This window comes from Mustela erminea, chromosome 3 (genome assembly GCF_009829155.1).
Source record: "Mustela erminea isolate mMusErm1 chromosome 3, mMusErm1.Pri, whole genome shotgun sequence".
Lineage (NCBI taxonomy): Eukaryota > Metazoa > Chordata > Mammalia > Carnivora > Mustelidae > Mustela > Mustela erminea.
Window position 1 is genome coordinate 93,535,624 of NC_045616.1, and position 20,677 is coordinate 93,556,300.

General features: G+C 36.6%; 1 protein-coding gene across 3 annotated transcripts in view; it reads left to right on the top strand.

Annotated features, from left to right (window-relative positions):
- Window positions 1-20,677, top strand: part of AFF4 (AF4/FMR2 family member 4) — a 94,654-nt gene that overhangs the window by 27,691 nt on the left and 46,286 nt on the right. Inside the window, exons 2-6 of one of the 3 annotated variants that reach the window (XM_032336735.1) lie at window positions 4,648-4,739; window positions 5,228-5,354; window positions 8,015-8,809; window positions 10,327-10,371; window positions 14,232-14,318. In XM_032336735.1, coding sequence (XP_032192626.1) covers window positions 5,232-5,354; window positions 8,015-8,809; window positions 10,327-10,371; window positions 14,232-14,318 — 1,050 coding nt within the window. In that variant the 5' untranslated portion in view covers window positions 4,648-4,739; window positions 5,228-5,231. The remainder of the gene's footprint in view (window positions 1-4,647; window positions 4,740-5,227; window positions 5,355-8,014; window positions 8,810-10,326; window positions 10,372-14,231; window positions 14,319-20,677) is intronic. The other 2 variants (XM_032336734.1, XM_032336736.1) reach the window with 2 other exon arrangements.

The following is a 20,677-nucleotide window of genomic DNA, read 5'->3' on the forward strand; positions in this document are numbered from 1 at the left end:
CAGAGCATTCTCCTGTATAACCAGATAGAATTATCATAGTTCAAAAACTAAATGTTTGATATGATTGTCTGAAATACCGTTCATATTCAGATGTCCCCAAGTGTCCCTGTAATACCCTTCACAACCAGATTTTTCTCCCCAGATCCAGTATATGCATCATGCATTGCCTTTAGTTGTTGTCTCTCCTTGAATGTAGAAGAATATAGAAGTAATTTTTAGCCTCTTTTTTGGTTTGTTTTCATGATACTAGCATTTTTGAAGAGGCCAGGCCAATTTTTGCAGACTTAAGGTTGTCCACTTATTCCTGATTAGATTCATTTTAAATTTTTAGCAGAAAGAATACCTAGGTGGTGATATATCTTTAGTGCATCTCCTCAGAAGACATCATGTCATTTTATCCCATTATTGGTAATGTTAAGTCTGGTTGCTTGATTAAGGGTATTGTTTACTGCACTTCTCTATTTTAAAGGTTTTTTTCTAATAGTCTGTGGCCTGATACTGAAGATTCCATTCCCCCCAACTTTTTGCCCATTGGTTCTAGCATTTATTGATGACTTTTTTCTGTTGATGATTCTTGTCTCAATGATTACTTTAATGGTCACAAAAAAAGTGATTTTCTAATTCTTTTATTTCTTCTGCATTTATTAGTTGACATTTTTCTCTAAAGAAGGACATTTACTCCCTGCTTTTTTTCTCTTTTATTTTTTGCTGTTATTACTCTGAACTCAGGGATTTGTGTTTTTTGGAGCATTTTTGTCTGTTTTTTAAGATTGTATTTATTTATTTGAGAGGAAGAAAGAGAGCGTGCGCGAGAGAGCGAGCATGCATGTGCACACCAGAGCACAAGAGCAAGGTGAGGGAGAAGCAGGCTCCTCGATGAGCAGGGAGCCCCATGCGGGGCTCAATCCCAGGATGCTAGTATCTTAACCTGAGCCAGAGGCTGCTTAGTCTACTGAACCACCCAGGTGTCCCTGGTTGTTTTTTGTTTTTTTTTTTTTTAACAAGGCTCCACACCCAACATGGTGCTTGAATTCATGACCCCAAGATCAAGAGTAGCACGCTCTACTGACTGAGATAGCGAGGGGCCCCTCAGGGACTTTTTTTACTCATTTGGTTATATTCCATTCTTGTCTTTATTTTGATGCTCATGTTTCCAAATCTGACTGGTGAGAGCACCTTCAGGCTGGTTGGCATGCCCTTTTGATGCTGTCGTCTGTTGTGCATTTTCTTGCTGTTAAGATGTTTTAAGATCTCTTTGTACTTCCTCTGCTGCAGCCTTGGATTGAACTATTTCTCCAAGAAGTCCTATTCCACTTTAGTAGGAAATGATATTAGGAATCAGAATTTGGGTGCTATGGTTGCTTCCTTCTTCTAGTATGTTGCTGTTCCTAGACTCTTTCATTGTACAGAAATGGAGAGTGTGTCTGTGTCTGTCTGTCTTGATCAGTAGACAGGTTGATAGGTAAAGATTTTTTTAAAATATAAGCATGTATTCATAGTGCTATTTTTAGGTCCTAATCCCCAAAGGTTCTTTTTCTCCCTATTTCTTTGTATATTTGTACCTCTCCTCTCTTGTAGTAACATGCCTGGATCCCGCAGAATCTCAGTATATTTACTCATTTGCTCCTTTTGTAGCAATGAAATTGCTATACCATTATGCTACACCATAGAATGTTCTTAATGTATCAACTTAACATAAGTACTTGATGGGTACTTTGAAACAGTTTACTGTAAGTAATTAAAAATTTTTAGGTGGTGAACTCTCCTTTCTACTTGTTAATACTCTTTTAAAAATTATTTTTTTTTGACAGTCCCACGGATTTTGTTTTGATGTAGCAATTAGCTAATTTTAACCAAATTCTTTTTCAGTATTGCAAATGTCCTGAGGGAAATGCTATGAAATAGGTTTGTCTGTACAACAAAGATATACTTCAAACTGGCTTATTTAAATTCTATGTTAATTTTAGGGGAGCTCAAATTGATTACTGGAATTATTACCTTGGGGGAAACTTTATCTTAGGCAGAGATACTGATGTTTAAAGATACGGGAGAAAAATGTGAATCTTATAAATTAGATGTGAAAATAAGGTAGATGAGAAAAAATTTAGAGAATGAGAGCTACCCACCTGGAAATTAGTTCTTATAAATAGTCATTTAATTTTTTAAAAAGATTTTATTTATTTATTTGACAGAGAGAGAGAGAGAGAGAGACAGTGAGAGAAGAAGCAAGCAGGAGGCATGGGGGAGGAAGAAGCAGGCTTCCCCCGAGCAGGGAGCCATATGCAGGGCTTGAACCCAGGACCTTGGATTAATGATCTGAGCTGAAGGCAGATGCTTAACTGACTGAGCCACCCAGGCGCCCCAGCACTCATTTAATTTTTGGTTTTTTTCTTGGCAGTCTTGTTAAAAGGAAATACTCAGTCAGATGACTTTCATCGTTTAAGAAAAGAAAACACTTTTTTATTGGATTATCGGAGGAATTTTGTTGTGGGAATTGTATCTCTTTCTACGATAAATGTACAAGTGTTTCTTGCATGATTATTTTAGTGCTTTAATTAAATCATAGTTTAAGGAAGGTGCTTCTTTTTTTAAGAAATTGAATGTAGGAAATGTAAGGAAATTAGTATTTTATATACTCCTTAGCCTCTTAGGATACAAATAACGTCATACATAGCAGCACTATAGTTGTAGAGGTCTATCTGAAACCTGATTGTTCGTGATATACATTTATTAGTTGGTTCAAGTGTACTGGAGGGTATATAGGTTCTTTGGTTTTTACTCTCTGAATACCAAAGTGTAGATTTTTTTAGTATTTATTAAAGAAGGAATCAATCCTACTTTTAAAAAGATTTATTTATTTATTTTAGTGAGAGTGAGAGCATGAGTGCGCAAGTGGGTATGGGGAGGGGAGGGAGGGGCAGAGAATCCCAAGCATAAGTAGGGGAGGTTTCACGAACCTGAGCTTGGATATCCAACTGAATGAGCCACCCAGGCACCTTGAAAGAATCATACTTTTTATGCTTATTTAAAAAAAAATTTATATATAGATAGATAGATAGATATGTTTATTTATTTATTTATTTGAGAGAGAGCATGAGAAGGGGGAGGGTCAGAGGGAGAAGCAGAAGCAGACTCTCTGCTGAGCAGAGAGCCTGATGCGGGACTCGATCCGAGGACTCCAGGATCATGACCCGTTGCCTAACTAACTGAGCTACCCAGACGCCCCACTTTCTGTGCTTCGTATGGTGCTAAGTATCAGGGAGACCAAAGAAAGCACATACTATTTCAATACCTCAAAATAGCTTATATTCTTGTCTAAGTTTATTAGAATATTATACAAATAGAAAAATCTGAATATTCATTTGGAACACTTAGAAGTTTTTATTTTAAGATTTTACTTAATTGGGACGCCTGGGTGGCTCAGTTGGTTGGACGGCTGCCTTCGGCTCAGGTCATGGTCTCGGAGTCCCGGGATCGAGTCCCGCATTGGGCTCCCAGCTCCATGGGGAGTCTGCTTCTCCCTCTGACCTTCTCCTCGCTCATGCTCTCTCACTGTCTCTCTCTCAAATAAATAAATAAAATATTAAAAAAAAAAAAAAGATTTTACTTAATTTATTTGACGGAGATTACAAGTAGGCACAGAGAGAGGAAGGGAAACAGGCTCCCTGCTGAGCAGAGAACCCAATGCAGGGCTCCATCCCAGAACCCTGAGATCATGACCTGAGCCAAAGGCTGAGGCATTAACCTACTGAGCCACCCAGGCGTCCCTAGAATGTTTTTTAAATACTAAATTGCTTTGATAGTAAATTTTTATTTTTGAATGTTTACTTGCACTGTTCTAACAACATAAAAATTCTCAAGAATATATTGGTTTTGGTGTCCATTCTTTTCTTCTTCTTCTTCTTTTTTTTTTTTAAGATTTTATTTATTTGAGAAAGAGAGGGTACATGAATGGGGTAGGTGTTAGCGAAGAGAGACAGAAGGAGAGGAAGAAACAGACTCCCCGCTGACCAGGGAGCCCTTACACGGGCCTCAGTCCCAGGATTCTGAGATCAGGACCTGAGCCCAAGGCAGGCCCTTACCTGACTGAGCCACCCAGGAGCCCCTGCTGTCCATTCTGACTTTACAATTACAATTTCTTTCCAATCTTGATTTATTTTAACTTTCTGAATAGAGTTATGAATCATAAGGCTAGAAATGCTTAGCAAGTATAACCTCGTTTTTTCCCTTCTGTATCCAACAGAACTCTCCACATCCCTATTCCCCACACCCCCCTCCCAAACAAAACCAAGGTAAATGGTTTACTCTCTCCAGGGAAGAATGTTGCTGGAGTCCCTGGCAATCCCTTAATCCCAGGGTTCAACAACCTTTTTCATTATTATCCGTTTAACCATAAGTCCCTACTGCTATAAAGAAACTATCTTCTTTGGTTTGTTCTTGGTGAAAATATGACATGCTGTAATGTTTATAGAAATTACACCCTTATTTTCCCCTCCATTCCAAAGACTTTCTTTTTCAGTACAATTTCCACTACTATTACTAACCCAAGTTTATTTTAGATTCTATTACTGAAAGCCTCAGTTTTGCCATTTATTGAGGTATTAATTGAAATATTAATGTATTTAGAGCAGAAATGTCGTTTTTTAGGGTATCTAGAGCAACAGCAAAGCTGAGGTCAAACTGCCATAAGGATGGACACCAAGGAAGCTGTGTTTGGGACAAAAAGAAATCAAGATAAGGTAGATGCAAAGTAGAGAAAAAGCACTGGACCCTTTGGGGGGGAGGGGAGGGAGTGGTAGGAGGGAGTGGGTTTGTGCCCCTCTAATGGCAAAGAATAGTTAGATTTCTGAAGAGGAAGCCATGAAAGGCTTATAGGAAATCTTAAGGATTTGGGTTTAAGTACTACCTTCCATCTATCTGAATGTGTAAGTTTTAACTCACTTTTAGCCAGCTGAATACTTTAAAAACTGGTAAGGTTAAATGTTTCAGTGGGGTGGATCCTTCCTACTACTGTGGGCTAGTGTTTAGTATCTCAATAGTTGTGCAAGACACTACTGGTATTAGTTGGTAAAACCATTACCGGTACCCAGCTTCAGCACTAATGTCTGTTACTACTTCGAAGTCGGAAGGGAATCTCCGAATGAAACATTAAACTCACAAAATGAGTACAGAATGTTTAATTTTAACTTTCCTTTTTGTGATACAAATATTGTGTTTCTCTTGTTAGCAACATGAACCGTGAAGACCGAAATGTGCTGCGTATGAAAGAACGGGAAAGGCGGAATCAGGAAATTCAGCAGGGCGAAGACGCCTTCCCACCTAGCTCTCCTCTCTTTGCGGAGCCATACAAAGTTGTAAGTAGTCCTGTGAATGGTTTTTCCCTCAACAGTGTGACGTTTTTGCTTTTCAAGTGTTTAAACTTGAATTTTTATAGTAGAAAAGTGTTACTCTCAGATATGCGATTTAACATTTTTCCTTTCCTCTAAATAAGTATGTACGTTTTGGGGTAAACTTATCATAGAGTATAACATACATACAGAAAAGTACACAAAACGTGTGTTTCAGCTGAAAGAATTTTCACAGCATGACAGCCTTATGTAATCAGTTCCCAAATCAAGAAACAGTATTATAAAGCATCCTAAAGTCATCCTCAAACCCAAACTTCCTCCCCTCCCTCTGTTGCTATTTCATATTCTTGAAAATGTAGTCTGAATTAGCTAAGACATCGATCTCTACATCCCAGGCTCTATACCACTAACCCTGGGTAGGCATTTCACCTTTCTGAATTAAATTAAAATTTTGTAAATGGGTATGCATTGTGTACTGTTTCCTGGGTTCTTTTGGGTATAAAGTCAATCAAACACAAATATTTCAGAGATTCTCTTGTTTCTCCCCTATTTCTTGCCATTTGCTTTCTTAGTTTCCTAAGTATTATCAGTGACTACTACTAACTTTGAATAAAATGTATCTTCAGTATCAGTCTGGTTCCTTTTTCTGTTTTATACTAAATTATCTGACTTTCTTTTTATGGGGCTTAATGAACAGTATCCAATTTAGAGTAAAAGCTAATTGTCAAAGATGTTCAATAAAGTGAACCAATTGCTATTTTTGTAACTGTGATTGTACTTGATTTGGGATTACATAAAACACTGAATGATAACACTTTTGACGACTAACATGGCTGTAGTGGCCACAGGTGTCTCTGATGTTTGATTTGGCTTTGGATCGTTTGATATCCCCTTACATTTTTAAAGGCTTGTACTGTGTATAATGGTATCGCAACAGTAATGGCCATTGTTGGTTTACGGTGTGAGACTGAGAGTGCGCTAGACTTTTTCTGATAATATAAATATAACAACATATTCTAAGTACCCTTAATAACATTTGGTGTTTGTAGAAGCTGTTGATGAGATCTGTAAAAGCCATTTTTTAAGAAGTTTTATGTATTTATTTACTTATTTGAGAGAGAAGGAGAACATAAGTGGAAAGGAAGGGCAGAGGGAGCGGGAGAAGTGGAACTTCCCACTGAGCTGGGAGCCCAATGTGGGACTTGATCCCAGGGCCCTGGGATTAGGACCTGAGCCAAAGGCAGATACTTAACTGACTGAGCCACCCAGGCACCCCTATTAAAGCCATTTTTAAAAGTTTTTAAGGATTTTCATTTAAAGGCAGTTAGTTACACTGACATCATTTATATGCATGTAACACCAATCACACAAACCTGGGGTTTGGGATTAGAGATTAAAGGCATTCCAAAAAAACCCCAGGAGTTTGATCCAGAATGTTTAAGTCCTACTACTATTTATTTTGTAATTACATTGTAATGAATTCGATTTGATTTCTAATCTTGATGTTGTCTACGAATTGCTATATATTTCCCACTCTTGTTTAATAGAGGTCAGACTGATTTTCAGATAATCTAAAGTCATTATCTGTTCATGCCAACTTCAAAATATGTAGTGGTTCTGTCTTGATTTTTTCTTTAATGCAATTAGTAAGCTTACTCTCTTTCATGTTTGTGAACGTGAAAGAGTCCTAAAGCTTGTAGATGTCTTGGATTTTCTTATTATCCAAGAATGATTTTTTAAACTTACAGTCTGTACCATTAACTTCAAAACTTGGAGTGTTTCTTGGTCAGAGTTAATAGAATGAATATTTGACACTATCAGTGGATTTTCCATTCTTAATTTGTTGTTGACTTTTATTAGCTTAATTAGTTACAGTAACAGAAGGAATTAACATTTTTTAAAAAGTCATTTGGGTATAACATGTTTCATTAATTTTTTATTTCTCCTTTTAACTATAACATTGAACTCCAAGAATACAATGTTTTCCTGCATTGCCATGATAATGAGTGTTGGCTAATCTGCTAACCTACAACTTAACTACATAAAGGCACATTACTTTTCCCACTTTTTTTTTTTCAATTTATTTAATTTAATTAAAAAAATTAAATTTAATTTTTTCAATTTATTTATGTTCAGAAAAACAGTATTCATTATTTTTTCACCACACCCAGATTGCTCCATGCAATCTGTGCCCTCTATAATACCCACCACCTGGTACCCCAACCTCCCACCCCCCCGCCACTTCAAACCCCTCAGATTGTTTTTCAGAGTCCATAGTCTCTCGTGATTCACCTCCCCTTCCAATTTACTCCTTTTCCCACTTTTTAAAAGACTTTTACTACTGTCTCAATATATTTATTGGTGAAATTTGTGTTTTTTTCCCCCTCCTGGAATCTTTTCTATGTACTTCTCAGTGTCCCATAGGATATTTGTGTTTTTGCATGAATTTTTTCACATTCAGTGCATTTTTTTCACTATAAAAATTATATTTGGAGTTTGCTTTTGAGATTAAGCTTAATATATGAGATGAGGCCTCCCTTTGAAAATCCCCTTTGCATTTGAAGTTTGGAAAGACCATTTAGAAGCATCTTTCATTTCATTTTTTTTTTTTATCTTTTATTTCCAGTTCTGCTAATTGTATCATTTTATTTTGCAATTTTTTATAGACTAGCAAAGAAGATAAGCTGTCAAGTCGTATTCAGAGTATGCTTGGAAACTACGATGAAATGAAGGATTTCATAGGAGACAGATCTATACCAAAGCTTGTTGCAATTCCCAAGCCTACAGTACCACCAACAGCAGATGAAAAATCTAACCCAAATTTCTTTGAACAGAGACATGGGACCTCTCATCAGAGTAGCAAATGGACTCCAGTAGGACCTGCACCCAGTACTTCTCAGTCTCAGAAACGGTCCTCAGGGTTGCAGAGTGGACATAGTAGCCAGCGGACCAGTGCAGGTGGCAGTGGTGGCACCAGTAGTAGTGGCCAGAGGCATGACCGTGACTCATACAGCAGTAGTGGAAGCAGTAGTCGGAAAAAAAGCCAGCATGGATCAGAACACTCCAAATCACGCTCTTCCAGCCCTGGGAAACCACAGGCTGTTTCTTCATTAAGCTCCAGTCATTCCAGGTCTCATGGGAATGATCACCATAGCAAGGAACATCAGCGTTCCAAATCACCTCGGGACCCTGATGCAAACTGGGATTCTCCTTCCCGTGTACCTTTTTCAAGTGGGCAGCATTCAAATCAGTCTTTCCCACCTTCATTGATGTCAAAGTCCAGTTCAATGTTACAGAAACCCACTGCCTATGTGCGGCCCATGGATGGACAGGAGTCCATGGAACCAAAGCTGTCCTCTGAGCACTACAGTAGCCAGTCCCATGGCAACAGCATGACTGAACTGAAGCCCAGTAGCAAAGCACATCTCACCAAGCTGAAAATACCTTCCCAACCATTGGATGTAAGTTAAACATTATAGCCTTTAAAAAAAAATGTATCCATTTATTTTAGATAGCAGGAGGAGGGGAAGAGGAGAGAGAATCTCCTGCCACCCCAGGATCTGGACCTGAGCCACAATCAGGAATTGGCTGATAAACTGACTTGAGCCACCCAGGAGCCCCTTAGAGCATTTAATATTATGACTCTGTGAAGCAGTTTACTGTGAAATTATAATTGAACTTGAATTTTGTCTGTTTAATAATAAGATATATATGGTTTAAAAAAATACTTGTCATTGACTCTGAAGTGGATCAGTAGACCTGTTCACTTCCCCTGTTGGGCAATAGAGAACATGTCATTCACTGTTTTGAACTATTCAGATGATAGGTCAATTATAGAATAAAAAAGCATGATCTGTGAAATCAGTACCTTAGATTTCCTCCTTTTGATTTTATGAAGGAATATGTCTTGTGTTCTTTTGTTTAAAAAATTAACTTGTATTCTCATTGTGATACCATGAGTGTGATGTGGGCTGTGGTTAATTATAGTAAATATTGGGATTGGGGGGAGGGGGTCCATCAAGATGGTAAATGTTATATGGTTTGGATGCCATGAGCTTTTTCTCTGTTTACACTTAAAGGTTTGAGACCAGCTGCTCTAGATTCATAGTGGTGGTTTGACATTTACAGTATTAATAAGTGCATATCAAAGCAGCAGAGTAACTAAAGAAATTGAATAGTCGCTGTGAAATAGTTTAAGTTTTATCTTCTAAAATAAAAAAAATTTTAAATGGTGTTTGTAACTGAAAATCATAGTTCATAGCTTAAAATAGTGGTGGAAGGGATCAAGAATAGGTGAAATGCTATTTTTAAGAACATTTAAACATTTTTCCTGTGGCCTTGAGAAACTCCTTGTTTGTGGCAGTTGTCATCTAATTACTCCTCTGAGGAGAACAGTGAAATGATTGTTCTTTCTTCAAACAACTTGATCCTTGGAGACAGACTTGAGTTCAAACTCTAGCTCTTCAATTCCTGATTGTGCTTTAGCATAAACAACTTTTCTATGATTCAAGGAAAGCTGTGTAAAATGTCCACCATATTCCAGACAAGTATTCTTTCAATAATGTTGGTTTTATTCTCTTTGTTAGTTTATGTGAAACAATGTATTTCAGTATCATGGTATATTTTTGTATCAATAAACTCAAATTTTGGACAAGTTGCTCCACCTGCAAAATAACGTTTAAAAATTTATTTCTAATCTAAATATAAGAGAGATAAGATTTTTCAAAACTTTTGATAAATACAAAGTTCTTTAAATCCTTGTATAGTTGGTGACTAAAATTTTTTAGAGCTTGAAAAATTGGCACTTAAGGAAATTTGTCAAAAGATTAATGAATATTGCAGTTTAGAATAGTGAGATCATAATTATGTCTTTAAATTTAATTCATTTTCTAATAGTTTCATTGAATCTGTGCAACAAATGATAAAAATCTAATAATAAATGACCCCAAATCTAATGTGTGTTTCTTTTCCTCTTAAGGCTTCTGCTTCCGGTGATGTGAGCTGTGTGGATGAAATTCTTAAAGTAAGTCATTGTTATTGTTTTAATACTTTCTGTCTTTTTTGTTTATGATGCTCTGGTATCTTTTTGTCCTCTTCCCCCCCTGATATTTCTCAAAGGATCTAGGGCAGCAGATTGCTTACATGTGAAATGTCATTATGTCTATAAAAAATAATTGACTCTGTTATGCTTATTTTCATATTTAGTTTCTGAGTCATTGGGTTTATTTACTACTGCCCTCAAAGAACTGGTTTTGTCTGTTTTTCATTTTTAAGTAAATCAAATTCCAGTCATAATAGTTTGCCATGAAACTAGGAAAAGAGGAAGAAAGCAAATACAACAGTACTTTGTAAGGCTTATTAGTAATTACCAGTCAAATAGTTTCATTGAAAATAGCTTGCTTTGTAATTCATTTATATCTACTGGTCAGTTCCTACAAAGAACGACCTCCTCTGAATACTGTTCATTCTGAGTGTTGGATGTTTAAAATCGACACATGACCAAAATGTGTGTTCTTCTTTTGGGAAAAGAGAAAGTTGTCAGCTGTAAAAAGGGAAGGTCTAGTGGATTAGTGAGTGACAGTGACTGCTTTTGGTTCAGTAGAGAAAAACCGTCAGTCACATATTACTTGTAATTTTTGCCTAAGCTCCTGATTTTTTGTGTCTGTATCTGCATTTCACTGTGGATACTTCCGAAAGACTACTGTGTTGCTACTTCTACTTCATTCTCTCCTTTCTTTCTTCAGCCCAGCACAGTCTCTCATTTGTCTCTGTCATTTTGCTGAAGCTGTTTCACTAAGCTCATGATGTCCCTTCACTGAGGGCTTCATTTGAGTTCTCAGCTCTTTCTTCTGTTCTCAAGAATTTTTAGTTTTTCCTTCTAGAAACCTCATTCTTCCTTCCTTGACTATTATTATGCTTCACTGTTTTTATTTCCATCTACCTTTCTTATCTCTCATTCTCTGTCTTTTGGGAACCTTGGTGTCTTCTCTTTTAAATATGGGTCTTTTTTCTAGCTTCTCTGTTTTTTTCTGCTCTATCTTGATTTTCCTCTTTTGTTACAGCTTCACCTGTTAACTCTTCAGTCTTTCTCATCTCTTTGGCCTCTGAGTTGTGGTTTATGTCTCTTCCTTGCTGTGTGTCCATTTGCGTATCTCCCTGCTTCTTTAGACTCAACATATCTAAAGGCAGAATTATCAGACCTTCCTCTCCTAGTAGTACTACCAGTCTTCTGTGCTTCTCAGTGTAAAATCCTAAATTTCTCTCATGCTCTGTTTAATCACAAAACTGCATGTTCGGTTTGAATTTTCCTTGAAAATACATTCCTTTATTTCCATTTCTGCCACCTTCAGTTTCAAGAATTGCAGTTTACAGTCCTTGCTTTGCTCATCTGTCTTTTGCATTGCTGGCAGATTTTTTAATCCACTGTCTTCATAAGTTAATTTCTGTTTTCGAAATTTCAGTGGCTCTTTCTCTGAGCCCCATAGAAAAAATAGTGTCCAAGTTCAACATTCTAGACCTTTCACAGACCGCTTCTACCTCTCTCACTGTTAATTCTCCACTTTTGTCAAATTGGTTTCACTAAGCCCTACACTTTCTTGCTCTTGTATCTTTTTTTTTTTTTTTTTTTTTTTTTTTTTTTAAATATTTTATTTATTAATTTTAAACAGAGAGATCACAAGTAGGCAGAGAGGCAGGCAGAGAGAGAGAGAGGAGGAAGCAGGCTCCCCGCGGAGCAGAGAACCCGATGCGGGACTCGATCCCAGGACCCTGAGATCATGACCTGAGCCGAAGGCAGCGGCTTAACCCACTGAGCCACCCAGGCGCCCCAACTCTTGTATCTTTTTAAATAAACTTTCATGGACTATATTTCTCCTTTGTCTTTAGTCATATACAGATTATGTTTTTTCTTAGAATCCCAATGAAATCTTTCTTTCCTCTGTGTCAGACCATCAGATTACAAAGATAACCCTTTCTTTTGAATCTCATAGAGCATGCATTTTTCATTTCCCATGTATATAGAAAGTGTAATGGAACTTTATCTTTTCTCTTTGAATTCTCAAGGATACATGGCATTGTAATACCTGGAAGAATTTTAGGTATTCTCACATTAATTATCTCTTTGATGGTACTGACCATTTAGTCTTCATTTTATATATACAGGGCTTGGCACATAGCCTTGGGTGTAACAGGTGCTCAGTCATTTAACGATGGAGTTAAATAGATTGTCTATTGAAAGTACTTTGGTATTTGAGGTGTAAAATGCCAACACTGAAAACCTAGAGTGTCTGAGTTTGTTTCCTTTCCCTGTATGCAGTGCATAAGGAACTACAGGTCCAAATTGCCTTCATGTTTTCTTGAGATTTGTAGTCATACTGTTTCTAGGAACTCCATCATAAACTTAAAGAAGAAAATTTTAATCTAAAAATGGTAACCATTTATTGTAAAAGAGTAATTCACAGCCTGCCTGTGTCAAGCTCTTTGGATACAGTGGTGATAATGATAGTGTTGCACCCTTTGAGCTGACATTCTTGCTGGATATTGGAAATAATCAACTATTTAATATTATTTCAGAAAGTGAAATGCTGTGAAAAAATAAAGTATTTTAAGTAGATAAAGAGCAATTACAGTGCAGGTGGCTATTTTACGAAGTTCCTGTAGTAGAGACTGTATCAGGTGCCCAGGTCTCTTTCCCCTTCTGTCGTTCTGTTGTCGAGAGGTAGCCAGAGATTTTTTTCCTGCATATTTTTTCATGTAAAGACATTTACTAGGGCATAGACTATGTTTTCTGTTTATCACTTTACAGTATATTGTGGACAACATTTCATATCAGTAGTTAAATTTCTCATTTTACTGTCTGCTTGGTGTCCCATTATATGGCTGTCTGGTAATTTATTTAATTATTTTGTGCTGTTGGATATTTAGGTTGTTTCTGTTTTTTAAGTGTAGGCCACTTGAACACGTATCTTTATGTAGCTGTGTGGGTATAGCTAAAGAGTAAATTCCTAAAAGTTAAACTACTTTTAATTTATTGTATTTTCTCAGTCTACCTAATGGCTTACTTTGAACTAAATGCCAGAAATAAAGCACTCCTTCTTTATTCTAAATCTGATATCTCTCTTTCCCCTGCTCCTTTAACCTAAACATTGTGATCTTATCCAAACCTCCACTTGAACATAGTTGGCATGTGATTAAAATTCATTAAATATGTGAATGAAATCATACTTACAGCCTTGCTTGTCTCTCTTCCTTCTCATGGGCTTTGGTATCTCTCTTCTGGTTTCCTCCACCTGACTAAAAACTTCTGTCAGCCATTGAGCTCTGCAGCCAGACTTCCTGAGATGAAATTTGGTGTCCATTTGTGTCCACAAATGTTTGGCCTTTAATAAATAACTTCTGTGTTTCAGTTTCATCCTACATAGAGTTAGAATAATAATGGCATCTACCTCCTAATATCATTATGAGTACTCAATGAGTAACAGACCTGTAAAACAACACAGTATCTGGCCCATTGAAGGTACACAGTAAATGTTAGCTCCTTTTCTTACTATTACCTTGCTCCTCCCGCTCTCACAGCATGCTTTTCTTCAGTAGCATTGAACTGTGTACCTTGTATTTGATTATAGGCTGATTTCTATGGCGATTAACAGGTTTCATCATCTTAGCTCCACGCTCCTTGAAGCCAGGGAGTGTATATTATTTATCTGTTTCCTGCCCCGTAGTGCCTTGCACACAGTTGTGCTTAATTAATATTTATTGATTAAATATGTATACTTTTGGAGGACCTATCATGAAACCAGCATTTATAATACAAAATCTGGTTTTTAGCTATGTAATTTTTATCCTTGAACTGTTTGAAAACAAACTGTAATAATTACATTTCAGGAGATGACGCATTCATGGCCTCCCCCTCTAACGGCTATTCATACACCATGCAAAACAGAACCTTCCAAATTTCCTTTTCCAACTAAGGTAAGTAAATAACATGTGTCTTTAATACTATTAGAAAACTCTATAAATGGCTTGACTAAAATCACATGAATTCAGAGTTGTCTTGCCATTCTCATTCTAGTGGGAGACAGACAATAAATACATAATTTCAAATAGGATCATTGCTATGAAGAAAATAAAACAAGATAATGGAATCAAGAGCGACTTGGATTAAGAGGTTCTTGAAAAAGTTTTGAAGGCAATTGGGAAGAGAATTAAAAAGTGTCAGTGTTTGTTTTGGTGGTCTAGGTTATAGGTGGTAAGGGTTTCTCAAACTCTTACCTGAGGAACCGCTTTCCATTGGACTTAGCAGTCATACTGATGCGTGTGGAAAGAGGTTCCTCAGATAATGGTTCAGGTTCAGCTACAATCAGTAGATGTGCTTTTTTTTTTTTTAAACATTAATTTATATTTACATGAATAATAGAAGAATATATTCTTCTTGTGGAAGTTTGACCAGGACCCCTAATAATAGCCTTTCCCAGCGTTGTCTCTTCCATCTCACCTCCATGCATACCTTTGCAAGTCTTTTCACATGAATTTGCAAACATACATATGTGATCATTATGTGTAAGCACTCTCTCTTTGACTTTATTTCTGCCCAGATGTATTGTTCTGGATTTTTAATCAGCAACAGGTCTTAGAGACCATTCTATAGTTATTCTGTGTCTTTATTATATATAGATAATAGATTACATATAGACGTATTTCATTTCTTTTCTATGCATCCATAGTATAAATGTATTTTAGTTGAATTATTTCCCTTTGGTATTTAAGTTGTTGTCAAGTTTTCATTTCCATAAATATCACTTGTGTGGGTATCTTTTTCATGCCTGTGAGTTTCATCGTCATTCGTTTCATGCATATGAGTTTCTTTTGTGTAAAGTAGGAAGTAGAATGGTTGAGTATTGAGATGGTATATTTAATATATTCTCAAATTCCCTCTTTATTGGTTGTACCAGTCAGTACTCCCACTTGTATTCCCCCTGATTCCTCACATGCACATCACCATTTGTTATTTGAAGCACCAATATTCTGAGTGCAGAATGGCGTTTCATTTCTTAGATTGCTAGCTAGGTTTATCATCTTTATACATTTGTTCTCCATGTTACTTCTCTGTAGCTGAGTATACCTGTTTCCTCTGGTCTTGGGGTTGCATCTTTCACCTAATGAGTTTCAGGAGGATTTCTTTTTTGTTCTTTTTGAATTCTGGATTCTATTAATTTCTTCTTCGGGCTATAAACACATCTCCTAGTTAGAGTCCTTTTAAGTATTATGGTCTGGAAGATTTTAATTTTGATGAATAAGTAGATCATTCTCTTCTATGAAGCTGCTTTTTAAGTCTTTTAAAGAAGCTTTTTCCTTCCCTAGAATCACAAGCATACCCTCTTATTTTTTTACTTTAATGTAATTACAATTTTGTTTTCTGTGTTTATCTTTAGCCCAATTTATTTTTGTGAATAATGTGAGGTAGGCATGTAACTTTCTGCCTGTATGTGTGCCATCACACTCTTACACTTTTAAAATCAACCTGTGCACACCTAAAAAACGTACAGTTGGAATTTGGTAGGTATATATACCTGTGTAACCACCACCCTAATCAAGAATTAGAATATTTCTGTCACCACCCAAAAGTCCCCTCGTGGTTCTGTGCAGTGTACCTCACCTCCACCACTGGCCCCTCATAGTTACTAAGTTGTTCTATGTCAGTATAGATAAGTTGTTCTTTCTCTAGAATTTCATGTGAATGGAATCCATACAGTGTGTACTCCATATGTGTATATGTTTGCCTTCTTTTGCTCAGCATATACTTTTGGAATTCTTCTGTGTTCAGGAATGTATTGGTAATTTGTTCTTTTTTATTCCTGAGTTCCTTTTTATTTGTATTGTATGAAAATATCAACATTTGTGTACCCAGATACCTGTTGATGAACATTTGGGGTTTTTTCCAGATTTGGGTTAAGAAGAGAGTATCTGTGGGGCACCTGGGTGGCTCAGTGGGTTAAAGCCTCTGCCTTCAGCTCAGGTCATGATCCCAGGGTCCTGGGATCGAGCCCCACATCGGGCTCTCTGCTCAGCAGGGAGCCTGCTTCTTCCTCTCTCTGACTGCCTCTCTGCCTACTTGTAATCTCTGTCTGTCAAATAAATAAATAAAATCTTAAAAAAAAAAAAAAGAGAGTATCTGTAAATATTTACTAAAAAGCCTTTATGTAAACTTAAGTTTTATTTTTTCAAGGATAAATATTGGGTTATATGGTAAAAAGTAGAATTGCTCAGTCATGCGTTGAGTTCGTACTACACTAAACACTATTTTCCTGAGCTATTCTGTCATACTCCTAGCTCGCTCTGCTCCCATCCCTCAGCAGTATATGATAGTTTGATTTGTTCTACATCCTTGTGTACATTTGGTATTATCAGTTTTTTAAGTTTTGGCCATTTTCCTGGACACATAAGGGGGTATCATACTGCTTTCAGTTTGTGATTCCTTGAAGACTAATGACGTTGAACCTCTTCTTATGACCTTATTGACCATTCCTCTTTTTTAATATCTGTTCAAATCTTAGGACTTGTGTGTGGGGAGGTGTTGGGGGGGGGTGGTGGTGGTGGCATCAGGATTAGGAGATGTTACATGTAATTTTCTTGTCTTTGGTTTTGGTATCAGGGTAGCTCTAGCTCTTTAAAAGGAGCAGGGAAATATTCTCTTCATATATGTTTACTGAACTGGTGTGTGGAATTTAGTTTCAATTCTTCCTTGAATGTGTTTGTTGGGTTTTTGTTTGTTTGTTTGTTTGTTTTTTTAAGATTTTGTATTTATTTGAGAGAGTGAGGGACAGCAAGAGAGAGCGTGAGTTGGTTTGGAGAGGCAGACTCCTTACCAAGCAGGGAGCCTGACACATTGGGCTGCATCTCCAGACTCTGGGATCATGACCTGAGCCAAAGGCAGATGCTTAAACCACTGAGCCACCCAGGCACCCTTTGAATGTTTTAATGTACTTCAACAGTGATGCCATCTGGGCCCATAATGTTCTTTATTGAAAGTATTCAATTATAAATTCAAGCTTTTCAGTAGATGTAGCTATTCAGATTTTCTGTTCCTTGTGTCAGTCTTGTAATTTGTTCATTTCATCTAAGTAATCAAGCTTATTGGTAGAGTTATTTATAAAATAAATACTTATTCTTTTAATGTCAGTAGGATCTCTAGTAAAGTCATTTTCCCCCTGAAATTGGTGATTTGTATTTTCTCTCTTCATTTTCTTTGATTAATCTAACTAGAGTTTTGTCAGTTTTATTGATCATTTCCAATAATTACCTTTTAATTTTTTCGGTTTTCTATTTCCTTGGTTTTTCCTTTATTGTGGTTGTTGTCTTTTTTCTACTTATTGTGGGTTTCATTTACTTTTCTTTTAACTTCTGAGATGGAGGCTTAGGTCATTAATCATAAACATTTCTTGTTTTCTGTATTTAAAACTATCAGCTTCCCTCTGAGACCTGCTTTAGGTGTATCTCACCGATTGTGATACATTGTGATTTTATTATATTTCCTTATTCCCTGTGTGACTTCTTCCTTGACCCATGGAAGCATGTGGTTTCATTTTCAAATATTTGAGGATTTTCCATTCTGTTACTGATTCTAATTTATTTAAGTTCTTGTTTGAGAATATAAGCTGTAGAATTTGTTTTTAAACATTTATTTTAATGTTTTATGGCCAGTTTCCATGTATGCTAAACAGAATATGTTCTTTTTTTTTTCTTTTTTTAAGATTTTATTTATTTAATAGAGAGAGGGTGTGAGTGAGCGAGCACAAGCAGGGAGGAGGGGCAGAGGGAGAGGAAGAAGATCTTGACTGGATCTTTTGTATCTAGCGTGATGTTTTAAAGTTTCATTCGTGTTATGTTACCAGTATTTTCCATTTTATGATTATATCACATTTTGTTTATCTCTTTACCAGTTCATTGACGTTTGGGTTATTTTCAGTTTGAGGCTATTATGAAAATTGCTGCTGTAACATTAGTATTGAGATGTGTTTTTGGTTCTCTTGGTTATTCCACCTAGGAATGTAATTCTTGGGTCATACAGTAACTGTTCAATCTGTTGAGGAACTTGCCTGATGGTTTCTCACAGTGTTTGCTACATTCTGTATTCCCACCAGCAGTGTATGAGAGCTCCAGTTTCTTCAAATCTTGGCCAATTTTTGTTATCCTTCTTTTTGAATAAAGATATTTTAGTGGCTGTGAAGTGGTTTATCATTGTAGTTTTGATATTAATTTCTCTGATGGCTAATGATGTTGGCAGTATTTTCATGGGTTTATGGGCCTTTGTATATCTTATTTAGAGAGAGATCTATTCAGATAATTTTGCTGATTTTTAATTTGGGTTGTCTTTTTATCATGAAGTTATAGTGTTTGTCTATCTCAGAGTCCCTTATCAGATGAACAATTTGCAAAAATTTTCCCCCATACTGTGAGTTGTCTTTTTTGCCTTTTTTTTTTTTTTTTAAAGATTTTATTTATTTGAGAGAGAGAGTGAGTGTGTACACAAGGCAGGAGAGGGGCAGAGAGAGAGAGGGCCAAGCCAACTCCCTGCTGAGCAGGAAGCCAGACATGGGGCTTGATCCTTCTCTCCCTATCCTCACTTGTTCTTTTTTTCTCTCTCTCTCTGTCAAGTAAATAAAATCTTAAATTTTTAAAAAAAGATTTTATTTATTTATTTGACAGACAGAGATCACAAGTAGGCAGAGGCAGGCAGAGAGAAAGGAAGGGAAGCAGGCTCCATGCTGAGCAGAGAGCCCAATGTGGGGCTCAATCCCAGGATGCTGGGATCATGACCTGAGCTGAAAGCAGAAGCTTTAACCCACTGAGCCACCCAGGCACCCCAAATCTTAAATTTAAAAAAAAAAAACTCCAGTGTAATTAACATAGTGTGCTGTATTAGTTTCAGGTATACAGTATAGGGATTCAGCAGTTCTGTACATTACTCAGTGCTCGTCTTAAGTGTACATACTCTTTAACCCTTTCACCTATTTTACCTATCCCCCCCCCCCCCCCGCTCTGGTAACCATCTGTTCTCTCTATTTCAGAGTCTCGGTTTTTTTATTTGTCCTTTTTCCTTGTTCATTTGTTTTCTTAAATTCTACATAATGGGTGAAATCATACAGTACTTTGTCTTTCTCAGACTGACTTCATTTAGATCCATCCATGTTGCAAATGGCAAGATTTTATTATTTTTTATGGCTGAGTAATATGTATGTGTGTGTGTCTGCGTGTGTATATCACATCTTATTCTTCCGTTCATCTGTTGATGGACACTTGGGTTGCTTCTGTAATTTGGCTACTGCAAATAATCCTGTAGTACACATAGGGGTGCTTGTATCTTTTTGACCTAGTATTTTCATATTCTTTGGGTGAATACCCAATAGTGCAATTACCAGTACATAGGGTAGTTCTATTATTAATTTTTGGAGGAAACTCCATACTGTTTTCCAGAGTGGCGGCACCAGCTTGTGTTCCCACCAGCAGCGTATGAGGGTATTTTTTCTCTGTATCCTCGCCAACACTTGTTGTTTCTTGTTTTTTTTTAATTTTAGCCATTCTGAGAGGTGTGAGGTGAGATCTCATCATTTCCCTGATGATGAGTGATGTTGAGCATCTTTTCATGTGTTTGAGAGCCAACTGTATGTCTTCTTTAAATAAATGTATGTTCTTGTCTTTCGTCCACTTTTTAAATTAGGTTATTTGCTTTTTTGGTGTTATGTTGTATAAGTTTTTTATATATTTTAGATACTAACGCTTGTTGGATATATCATTTGCACATATCTTCTTCCCATTCATTAGGTTGTCTTTTTGTTTTATTGTTTTCTTTGCTGTGCAGGAGCTTTTTATTTTGATATAATCCTAACAGTTTATTTTTACTTTTGTTTTCCTTGCCTTAAGAGACACTTAGAAAAATGTTTCTGTAGCCAGAGAAATTACTGCCTGTCCTCTTTCTAGGATTTTTATGGCTTCAGGTCTCACATTTAAGGCTTTAATCAATTTTGAGTTTATTTTTGTGTATAAAATGAAACTGGTGTGAAAGTGGTCTATTTCATTCTTTTGCATGTAGCTGTCTAGTTTTCCCAACACCATTTGTTGGCGAGACTTTTTTCCCATTGCATATTCTTTTTTTTTTTTTTAAGATTTACTTATTTATTCTAGAGAAAGAAAATGTGTGCAGGAGTAGGGGGAAGGGAAAGAATCTCAAGCAGACTCCCTGCTCAATGCAAAGCATGACATGGGACACAGCCTCACAACCCATGAAATCATGACCTGAGCTGAAACCAAGACACCCAACTGACAGAGCCACC